The sequence below is a fragment of the Oncorhynchus mykiss genome, chromosome 9 (assembly GCF_057628025.1).
Source record: "Oncorhynchus mykiss isolate SJ-2025 chromosome 9, ASM5762802v1, whole genome shotgun sequence".
NCBI classification, from domain to species: Eukaryota; Metazoa; Chordata; class Actinopteri; order Salmoniformes; family Salmonidae; genus Oncorhynchus; species Oncorhynchus mykiss.
Window position 1 is genome coordinate 17199132 of NC_143030.1, and position 12180 is coordinate 17211311.

The window sequence follows — 12180 nt, forward strand, 5'->3', positions numbered from 1 at the left end:
AATAAAATTTGATTTTATTTTATTTAGTACCCATAGCAATATGTTGGTAGTTCCCTTAGCAATATGTTGGTAGTTCCCATAGCAATGTGTTGGTAGTTCCCATAGCAATGTGTTGGTAGTACCCATAGCAATACGTTGGTAGTTCCCATAGCAATACGTTGGTAGTTCCCATAGCAATACGTTGGTAGTTCCCATAGCAATATGTTGGTAGTTCCCATAGCAATGTGTTGGTAGTACCCATAGCAATATGTTGGTAGTTCCCATAGCAATACGTTGGTAGTTCCCATAGCAATACGTTGGTAGTTCCCATAGCAATACGTTGGTAGTACCCATAGCAATATGTTGGTAGGTACCCATAGCAATGTGTTGGTAGTACCCATAGCAATATGTTGGTAGTTCCCATAGCAATACGTTGGTAGTTCCCATAGCAATACGTTGGTAGTACCCATAGCAATATGTTGGTAGTACCCATAGCAATGTGTTGGTAGTACCCATAGCAATACGTTGGTAGTTCCCATAGCAATACGTTGGTAGTACCCATAGCAATATGTTGGTAGTTCCCATAGCAATACGTTGGTAGTACCCATAGCAATGTGTTGGTAGTACCCATAGCAATATGTTGGTAGTTCCCATAGCAATGTGTTGGTAGTACCCATAGCAATACGTTGGTAGTACCCATAGCAATACGTTGGTAGTACCCATAGCAATTAGTTGGTAGTTCCCATAGCAATACGTTGGTAGTACCCATAGCAATACGTTGGTAGTACCCATAGCAATACGTTGGTAGTTCCCATAGCAATACGTTGGTAGTACCCATAGCAATACTACCAACGTATTGCTCTCCCCTGGGGCGGCAGGGTAGCCTAGTGGTTAGAGCGTTGGACTAGTTGGACTAGAGCGTTGGACTAGTAACCGGAAGGTTGCGAGTTCAAACCCCCGAGCTGACATGGTACAAATCTGTCGTTCTGCCCCTGAACAGGCAGTTAACCCACTGTTCCCAGGCCGTCATTGAAAATAAGAATTTGTTCTTAACTGACTTGCCTGGTTAAATAAAGGTTAAAAAAAATAAAAAATAAAAAAAAAAAAACGTTGGTAGTACCCATAGCAATACGTTGGTAGTACCCATAGCAATATGTTGGTAGTACCCAACTCGCTAACAATCATCAGATCGCTCTATTGTTCCTCTAATCACTCTGACATCAATGCAAATACAATCAAAAAATCACATCAAACACATCAAAACAGTATGTGCTTTGTTAGGGTTGCGTCAATTCGAATCTGGTAACAGAACAAGTTATAACACTGAGTCACTGATTGTACTCTATGTACTTTTATTAGCTAAGCAATAAATGGCAAATGCAACTTTCGTATAAACGGGCTCACTGTAATACCACGCAGGGCAGAACAGGGAGCTGACAGCTGTTCTTATACTGTGATAGGCCAACAGACGGGTTGGAACTATGTCTATCACAGTAGAGGCTGAGCGTGGTTTAGACTTGCTCAGCCTATCGCAGGCGCTCAGGCTGGTCCCCGCCTCTTGGTGCTTCTTGGAGTCCTCCCTCCGTCGATGTATAGATTCCTACTGTTCTGGTATCCCGCCTTAGTTATAACAGTTGCTCAGTTCCTGCTATTGTGTTGTTCAGTATTTTTCCATCTCAGTTAAACCTCGTGATGACCACCCCTCTCTATGCCTGCTTAACCACAACTTTGTAAGATACAGCAAGTCACACCATGTGCTCAATATTGTCACATACAAACACAAGGACAAAGCATCTGCTGGGCTGTTGTCTACAGTTTTGCAACATGCAGGTCACACCATGTTACTCAGTTCTTGTCACACACACAAACGGGCAAGTAGATGTAGCAAGCAGTTGTTTAATCTCATGATGATGCTCAAGTGCACAAATGCAGATACCTCACACAGCCAACATCAGATAATATTTAATCATATATATGGTATTGTCTATAATGTAAAACACAGAATCCCACATGTTTGAAAAACTCATCTCACTGTGATTGATCACTTTGAAGAAAGAAGTTCAATGACAGGTTGAAACTGAATGGAAAACATGGATGTTGTTTCAAAGCCTAACACAATGAAATGGACAGCGCTATCTAAGGTGATGACGAATTAAACAACAACCTTATGCTATTAGAGCTTATGCATACATATAAACCTATATCTGAGCCCAAGCCTGAAAAAGAAACGTGAATTAAAATAATGTTTGTGCTGTTATACATAGCCTACCACATATTATGCATGACAGAATAGCATTTTAAAACAGATGGACATAACTGGTCTATCCTATACGAATTCAGAGTTAGCCAACAATTAAAGGGAATGTGTACAGGATTTTGAATATCCTAGTAATCGTTTTTTTCCCCTTTCTTCATGATTAATAGGCTTACGCATTACGATTAGCTACAGAATATCTCACCACCGTGCGTTTCCGTCTCTTCCCCTCTCCCCATCATTCCGTTCTTGAGCACGCACAGAGAGAGGGGCTGTAAACAGTCTAATTAAATATATTTCGTTGTTAAAACATGTTACTATCAATGTTCTTAACAGATTTAACTTGGTTCCCCAAATTAAGCACCGGGTAGCTGCAGGAAAAGGGTTGGAGAGCCCACTGGGTAGCTGCAGGAACAGGGTTGGAGAGCCCATAGTATTCAGAGTTTAGGCAGAATATCACCTGTCGTGCAGCAAGAGGCAGCATTCCCCTCAAACAGTGGTTGTTGTGTGGAGTGAAATAACCGGAATAGCAGGAAGTGGCCCCCATTCGCTATTCGAGTGCATACAGATTACATTTATTTCCCCCCTGCCCCTGTTCCTGCCCAATTGATAAAGGGCTATTCTAAATCTAAAGTCATTTTACATTTGGGTAAAGACAGATTAAACTGAGATTAGTCTGATGGGAGAAAATGTGATCAGGCAAGGAACAAAGCGCCAAGTTTTTTTGCGACTTTCTAAAATCATCAATTGCCTATAGTCGCATCATGCAGCCCATTACCGTTTTGATTTCTAAGACATTCTAAGGTTCAAACCATATAACTCTATAGGTATTGTTTGAAATTTTCACTTTTACTCCCAACATATAGCCACTTCATATGCGAACACGATCCGACATGGAAAAAACATCATATTAAATTCAATTATGTTCCTCGAACTATAAAATCAGCCTTTTGAATGTCAATACCCAGCTGACACATTTTCAGGACGGCCACATTACTATTTGCAATATATATCCCTTGATTTTTACAAAACTATAAAAATGAAAAATAGATGCAAAATATATATATTTTTAAACATTTTGACAAGCAGCTATGTTGGACAAGCAGCTATTCTACAGTGGTATAGAACTGACTGGTGTCTACATAGTTATTAGTCAGATGTTGAAACACACGTTGCCATCAATCAATGGTTTCAGGTATATATCATCTATTTAGAGTTATTGAAAGGTATGAAAAGGTTTTCTGCTTTGCGATAAAGACGCTTAGCATCCTCGAAGACAGCATTGGCTGCTTCCTCTGCTGCCTCCTGTACTGTCTCTGCCTCCTCTGCTGCAGTAGCTCCTACTATCCCTCCTCTTACTCCTCCTGCTGCTGCTGCCATCCCAACGACAACTCCTGCAGCTATGCCTACCCCTGCACCTATCCCTGAACCCACTCCCACCCCTGACTCTAGTGTAAGTACTGGTCCTGCTACCTCTGCCACAGCTGCTGGCCCTATTGTCATTGAAGCTGCTATATGACTTTTGACTAAATTGATCAATGGTTGTGTAGCGAGTGAGAGTGGAATCATTATCGCCAGTATTACGCCAAATAGAGCTCCTATCACTGCACCTGTTGCTATCCCTGACAATTTGATCAGGAGTTTCTTCCTCGCTCTTTTCTTGGCTTGTTTTCTCATCTCTTCCTCTGACATCTGGCCTTTTAACTCCTTCCTAAGACCCTCTATCTCTGCTTGTATTAATCTCTCTGCCTCTTGGAGCATCTCGTTGGTGTAGAACTCTCCTCCGTTATCTCTCACCATCTTCTCTATGGTGTTGAGTAACTCTGCTACTTGGTACTGGTTGCTGTACGGACCCTGCTGATTGGTGTTCCAGTATTTGTTGTCGATGACGTGACAGCGGCCTCCACATTTCTCCACAAGCTTGTTCAGTTCAGCATTCTGTTGGACAAACTTCTCAACGGTCAAACCATTGAGCTGGTCACCATGAGTGAAGAGGACTGTAGCATATTTGAAGGCCTCTGGTGAAAAATACGTCTCGATTTTCGCTACGGCTTCGTTCTCGTGGACTGTGTACCGTTCCACTTTCAGTACAATGAGAAAGGCATGCGGTCCTGGAGCACACTCTGTTATACATTTAACTATTTTAGGTTTCAGCTCCTCTTCAGGGATGTCAGTGTCAAAGAATCCAGGTGTGTCAATCAGGGTGATGTTTCTCCCTTTGATGTTCTTGGTATGAGCTTTACATTTCTGTGTTGAGGAGGTGGAGGAACTGTCTACGAGGAACACATCATCTTGTCCGAAGATGGTGTTTCCAGCACTGCTTTTACCTCCTCCGGTTTTCCCCAGCAGCACAATCCTGATGTCTATAGGGAGGGTTCAGAATTATAACTTGAAATGGATCAATCATATCGTAATAATGTATTTGATTTAAAGGTGGGGGTGAAGTGTTGTAACTCACCTTGCTCTGGTCGAGTGCCTAATACAAACCCTCTGAGATGCAAAGCATTCTGGGCAGTCTGAAAAGCCTGTAGATTAGAACAAACAATACAACTGCTATGAAGGACTGTAACTGTTATTATTGAAAAAAAACTATAATTATGGATGTATGACAGTATTATTGAATGGCTGGCTGAAATAGTGAAGTTAAACGATTTTTCCCCAATGCATTGAGTGAGCCTTTTTTCAAAGGTCTCTGCTCACCTTGGTAGAATCTCTGTCATTTGGATGGACAATGATGCGGACAAGGAAAGGGGTTCTGCTCGCTCGGTTCTGCTCATACCTACGGATCTCTTCTAGCAGAACCTGTGTTACCACGTTGTGAGGGAACTGGAGAACCACACCAGTTCCAACTACAGGGAAGGCAACGGAACGGAAGCCCCGGTTCTCACAAGAGGTCAGAATTTTCCTCACACCCTGCCTCAGAGCCTGAGAGAGGACCGGAGGTCAAGGGTTAATGGAGGATCAATGGTCACAACACACACACATAAAGGGACACACCTGTACTGCTGGTCCTTGGGGGTTGTTGTCCCAGTGTGCACATCTGAGGAAGAAGACACGGCCAGAGCTGAGACCAGACAATCCCTCCACCAGAACGTTCTCACCAGGTGCAGTCCGTCCCCCTGATTCCCTCAGAAATGCTGTCATCAGCGCCGGTCCAGCTGCATCCAACAAGACATTGCCCACTCGGGAGGAGAGAGGGTCACTGCCAACCATGGGGGACACCAGGGCATCCACCTTCAGAGAAAAAGAGATGGAAAAAAAGAGAGAACATTGAGTCAGTATGAAGTCAACCTAATTCACAGAATGTTGTTGAATCAAGGCTGTGGCCATGTCAGTGTGTCTCTCTCTCACCTCCTGTTTCTCTATGGTTCCCTGGATGATCTCCACCTGGACACAGACCTCTGGAGCAGCTGTTCCCCTGGCGGAGGCAGCAGTGGTGTCTCTCTGAGGAGCATGTGTAGTGGTAGTGGTGGTGCTGGACTCTACCTCCCATCCAGGAAACTCCCTCTTCCCCTGTAACAGCCTATCACAGGCCACCTGCATAGCTCTCACTGCCTCTCCACTCACATCAATCAGAGTGACCTTGGTAAGGATGTGCTGTTTCCTCCCAAAGTCCCTCACTGCAGAGACTATGGCCTCAGAACACACCTTCAGAGGAACACCGAATATCCCCGAGCTGATGCAGGGCATGGCCAGGGTCTGGAGTTCCATGATCTCTGCCAGATCCAGGACTGACTTTACTGTCTTCTCCAGCAGAGGGCGCTCATTCCCACCTACGCTGCCCCCTACTGGTCCCACTGCATGCAGCAGCATCTTACAAGGCAGATTCCCTCCTGTAGTCTCTACCACTGTACCTGTGGGCACTCTCCCTATCTGCCTAACCAAATCCCTGCTGGCCCGCTGTACCTCAGGCCCCCCCGCCCGGCTCAGAGCTGCAGCCACGCCCCCAGCATGATCAAGGTCCTCATTGGCTGCATTCACCAGTGCGTCCGCCTGTTCCTTGGTGATGTCACCTTGACACACCACTACCTGCAGTCCCAGACGGAGGCGGTAGCTGGTGGCTGCGACCATCTCCTCCCGTATTAATCCGGTTCCTGCTTCGCTGACCATGCCATCCTGATTCTGTTGATGGTGTCTCATGACTCTTACACTGTGTATCAGAAAGGCCCCAATCTCCTCCCTCAGCTCCTGAACCTCCTTCATGTGGCCCAGCAGCTGCACTCTACACCCAGGACCATATCTGGCCACCACCCTGCATCTGCTCTGGTTCATCTCCTTCACCTTCGTCTCAAATGTAGATTTCAGTTCAGCCAGAAGGGCACCTTTGGGCACGTCAATCTTCTCCTCCCCAAACTCCCTCAGCAGATCCTTCTCAGCCTGGTCCAGTTTCCCAGAGGAGAGGGAGAACAGACGGAGCTCTGTGTCCCCCAGCTCTACCTCCACATCGTGTCCCAACCCCAGCAGACTGCTCAGGTTCCCAGGCCTCCCATACTCATCCCTCAGGAAGGACAGGAGGTGGGGGGACACCTCAGGCACCACCCGCTTCAGCACCAGAGAGATCTTATCCGTAACCAACTTTCTGGCTGTCTGGACTTCATTTGCGTAGCCATGCAGGACCAGCTGAGCTGAGTCAAGGCGCGTCACCCTCACCCCTGGAACAACCTCACCTAGATCCTTCTCTATCACTTCACCTAGAAGAAGGAGCTGGACCTGTCCCAGATGACAGGTGGTGCTGATCTTCTCCTGCTTCCCTGTGCTCAGACGATGGAGTACATGTTCTTGACCACCAGGTGGAGATGTCTCGACCGGGAGGGAGTGGTGACTCTAGATTTGGAAAACAATCAAATCAAATTGTATTGGTCACATACACATGGTTAGCAGATGTTAATGCGAGTGTAGTGAAATGCTTGTGCTTCTTGTTCCGACAGTGCAGTAATATCTAACAAGTAATCTAACAATTTCCCAACAACTACCTAATACACACAAATCTAAAAGAGGCGAATGAGAATATGGACATATATATATGGATGAGCGATGGCTGAGCAGCATAGGTAAGGTGCAATAGATGGTATAAAATACAGTATATACACATATGAGTAATGTAAGATATGTCAACATTATTAAAGAGGTATTGTTTAAACTGACTAGTGATCCATTTGTTAAAGTGGCCAGTGATAGGGTCTCCATGTAGGCAGCAGCCTCTCTGAGTTAGTGATTGCTGTTTAGCAGTCTGATGGCCTTGAGATAGAAGCTGTTCTTCAGTCTTTCTGCCCCTGCTTTGATGCACCTGTACTGACCTCGCCTTCTGGATGATAGCGGGGTGAACAGGCAGTGGCTCGGGTGGTTATTGTCTTTGATTATCTTTATTGCCTTACAAGTAAGTATTTGCAGGGTAATTACACTGTGATAATGAATACAATACTTTATTACTTTTCTACTTAAGTAGGTTTATGGATTTATTATTAAAAGGTAATCCGTCCAGCTGATTGTGGGAAATCTGAGGATTCTACATTAAAGCGACTAGGTTGGTATTTTTCAGTTTACTTTAACATGGTTATATTTAGTTAAAATGACTATATTCCCTCAACATTACAGAACCATACATTTATACCTCACAAACTGGCAAACGTCCAAGTGTGGGATAACAGTGCAAATACAACAAAAGTGCATTGTGGTCATGGTGATATGTGACTCACTGTATAGGTGTGTCTATATAGTCTGGCCTCACCTGACTGCTGACTGGGGAGGTTGTTGTGGGTGGCGGCTCCTGACTGCTGACTGGGGAGGTTGTTGTGGGTGGAGGCTCCAGGCTGTCTCTCAGAGTGAGGAAGAGAGGTCCTCCAGGCATCTCCAAAACATGATTAGGTTTTTGAAGTACCCTCTCCTGGACTGGAAGAGTTACAGACTCATAATGAGTTGTTGTTGTCATGTAGTTGTAGTAATAACAATACCAACAATGATAATAACAACACGTTTTACTATTTAGTAAGTGTAGCGTAGGCCATCATTGTAAATAAGAATTTGTTCTTAACTGACTTGCCTAGTTAAATAAAGGTTAAATAAGTAAATAAATAAAAGTAAGCATTTAGCATTTAGTCCAGGATTTGAAGAGTTAAAGGCTACATAGGCTAGAGGAGTTGTGCTATAATCTCTAAAGTACTATACTGTAGGTACATCTTTAAAGTTAATAATTCATCTTAAAAGTTATTACAACAACATGTTTCTTCTTTTTTAGATTGATAAAGTACTGTAGAATGAATCGATATAATGAAAAGCCAAAGTAATACATTTTTGCCTGTCCGCATAAGCGGATGTTGATGTTGAAAAACAAACGTTCAGTTATGAAACGAGTTTGGCAAGACTAGGTTACATGGTAGAAAAACACTCAATTTTCAATCCCTTAGCCTAAACATTTTCATACCTGTCTGGTCAATAAATGCGATCTTGTAGACTTTGTCACCAACTGATTCTACTGGTCCACAATCTCCGCCACCGGATTTACGTTTAATTCCAAAGTACCTTTTTATCATATTTTTCTGTGGTGGGTCCAGAGTCTGACACTCGAAGAAAACAGGGTATTTGAAAACGTCCATATTATAAAGTAGCCTGGCTATTATTTGTCGTTGACCCTAATAGAAATAGCAAGTTAGTCGATCGAGGAGAATATAGACTACACTGCTGCCAACATATCCCCATGCACACACCGATTCCTATTATTATTATTTTTAAATCAGATTTACTTGATGAACTTTAGATATTGTCCGCCCTGGCCTTGAGTTGGCCGGAAATATATACGTCTATTATTGGTTCAGATTAAGTCCGTCCAGACCATCCCAAATCAATGTCTGTGGACGTGCGGCATTTTTGAGAGGAATCGTATAGGTAGGCGTATTTTCAGCCGGTGTAAGTTGATTGTCCATACGTAAATTGTTAGGTCGCCATGGGTGAAACATGAAACGTAACGCTTAAAGTAGATCAGTAAACGTACAAACCATATGTTACGACTATGAATTTACATTTACACGTTCAATTCGTACTTTACATCTCCCTTTACTCGGTTATATATATTTTTTATAGTCAGGAATGTGGCATCTGCAAAGGACATGAACCGAAAGTAGCTAGTCGAAGTTAGCTAGCCACTCAAGCAACTCTAGGCTACGTTAGTTGCTTTGCAACTTTCGGTTTCATTTCCAACAGAAAAGTCTAGAGCTCGTTTTACAACGGCATTCGATATCAACGTTATACCAGTAGATGGCGTAGTATTGGCTTGGGCCTTCAGCAAATGACTTATGTCAGAATGATGCTATAAAGACAGAAGAACATTGGATAGAATAACCGCTTGAGCTGCAAAATAGAAAGTAAATATGATTTATGCTTATTCCACTATATAAATATGCCATTCGGTGAGTTATCTAATGGCCATATAATTGCATAATTTATGTTCATAGCAGCGTGGGGTTAATGTGGTGATTATGTAACCTAATGAATCACACCTTTTCCAGTATTTGGGAGCACGGACTGTAGGCCTTATATTATGATTTTTTTCCCTATTGTATTTGTGAATTCCACTCTGTATGTAGGCTTCTTACAGTCATTTGCGTTGCACAACCCCACCAAGCATTACATTTTTTATTGAACCTTTATTTAACTAGGCAAGTCAGTTAACCCCCTGGAGTCTAAGGGCCCGGGGCTGGGTTTCTACTTATCTAACATATTGAATGATTTGGTAATACCGAGGATCATTTAGCCATTAGATTTACCATCCCGTAGGTATAAAACATAGATTGAAACGTTTTTGGGATGAAATATACTGCTATTATCCCATAGAAACACATTGAATAACAGATTCATACATGGAAAAAGGATAGTCAAAAAAGAAATCAAAAGGAAGTTTGTTTTGAATTATCTGTCCTATCTATATTGTGTATATAAATATATATATATGTGTTTGTGAGTGTCTCATCTTTCCATAGAGGAGTCATAATAGTTTGTATCCCAAACCATTCGGACGCGAGAGACATTTTCGTGAGAAGACCAAATTTCATGTTGTCTCCTGGTCTGACAAACACCTCTGTAGCTCTGCTACCTTTCACCGCAGATGCAGAAGGCCGACATCGGCGGATTGAGACTTAGCCCATGCAAAAAAAATGATATCTCTAGCATTAACCGACAGATTTTGATGGGGATTTTATGATTATGCTAATATCATTTTTTCACACGGACATTGACTATCTTTTCAAATGAAGGGTCGTATTCCTGCCCTATAAAAAACAGGAATTAAACATTTTAGTGCATGATAACATTGCAACTGTTAACTCCTATGTTTGCCATGAGATCTTGTTATTCTCCCTTATGTATTTCTTTGTGATAATTGCCACTGCTGTATCTTTGTAACCCCTGCCAACAGACGTAATGCAACGTATGACTGATTAACACTATTGAACTGGAAATGTGTCTCATGTTCCTTTCAGTCTATAGTTCAGGTCAGTGGTTAACCAGCACAAACATCTAGTTCCACTAATAGCTAGTCTAGACATCTTTCACAAAAAAATATGTTACATATGGATAGGCACGAAATACAATTTCATTTGATCAATCAAATCAAAATCCAACTATAATTGTCACATCCTTTGTAAACATGATCAAGACAAAGGAGATGATTGTGGACTACAGAGAAAGTAGGACCGAGCACGCTCCCATTCTCATCGACGGGGGCTGTAGTGGATCAGGTTGAGAGCCTCAAGTCCTTGGTGTCCACATCAACAACAAACTGTCATGGTCCAAATACACCAAGACAGTTGTGAAGAGGGCACGACAACGCCTATTCCCCTTCAAGAGACTGAAAAGATTTGTCATGGGTCCTCAGATCTTCAAAAAGTTATACAGCTGCACAATCGAGAGCATCCTGACTGGTACTGCTTGCCATGCAGTAGCAGAGAGAACAGTCTATGACTAGGGTGGCCAGAGTCCTTGGCAATTTTTTGGGCCTTCTGACACCACCTGGTATAGAGGTCCTGGATGGCAGGGAGTTCTCTAGCACCTTGCGGTCGAATGCCAAGCAGTTGCCATACCAAGCGGTGCTGCAGCCAGTCCAGATGCTCTCAATGGTGCTGCTATTGAACTTTTTAAGGATCTGTGGGCCCATGCCAAGTTTTTTCAGCCTCCTTACAGGGAAGAGGCATTGTCTTGCCCTTTTCCCGACTGTGTTGGTGTGTTTGGACCATGACAGGTCCTTAGAGATGCGGACACTAAGAAACTTGAAGCTCTCGACCCGCTCCAGTACAGCCCCGTCTTGTCCGGCCCTTCTCCGTTCAGCCCTCCGTTTCCTCTAAATATGTCTAAATCCCACCGGCGAACTCATGGGACTTTTCTGCTTTTCATGTCTTGGCCACTAGTGGGAGATGCATTGTTCTTATTCTGCATTAGGCTACCAGGAACATTGAAGGGTGGGTCAGCCAGGACCCTTCACCGGGATTCTGGAAACGGTTTTAGACACAACATGGATCATAGCTGCAGCCACCACTTCCAGACAACCACCTCTTCCAGTCAGCCACCTCTTCCAGTCAGCCACCTCTTCCAGTCAGCCACCTCTTCCAGTCAGCCACCTCTTCCAGTCAGCCACCACTTCCAGTCAGCCACCTCTTCCAGTCAGCCACCTCTTCCAGTCAGCCACCTCTTCCAGTCAGCCACCTCTTCCAGTCAGCCACCTCTTCCAGTCAGCCACCTCTTCCAGTCAGCCACCACTTCCAGTCAGCCACCTCTTCCAGTCAGCCACCTCTTCCAGTCAGCCACCTCTTCCAGTCAGCCACCTCTTCCAGTCAGCCACCTCTTCCAGTCAGCCACCTCTTCCAGTCAGCCACCTCTTCCAGTCAGCCACCTCTTCCAGTCAGCCACCTCTTCCAGTCAGCCACCACTTCCAGACAACCACCTCTTCCAGTCAGCCACCA

General features: G+C 43.9%; 1 protein-coding gene across 1 annotated transcript; it reads right to left on the minus strand.

Annotated features, from left to right (window-relative positions):
* Window positions 1–1314: 1314 nt before the first annotated feature.
* LOC110531554 (uncharacterized) lies at window positions 1315–9438 on the minus strand. Its single transcript, XM_090183571.1, has 7 exons — window positions 8655–9438; window positions 7962–8122; window positions 5585–7057; window positions 5231–5467; window positions 4934–5158; window positions 4692–4758; window positions 1315–4596 (listed from the first exon to the last, which is right to left on the minus strand). Exons 1-7 carry the CDS (start codon window positions 8824–8826, stop codon window positions 3440–3442), a joined length of 3492 nt encoding a protein of 1163 aa, XP_090039697.1. The 5' UTR covers window positions 8827–9438; the 3' UTR covers window positions 1315–3439.
* Window positions 9439–12180: the final 2742 nt, after the last annotated feature.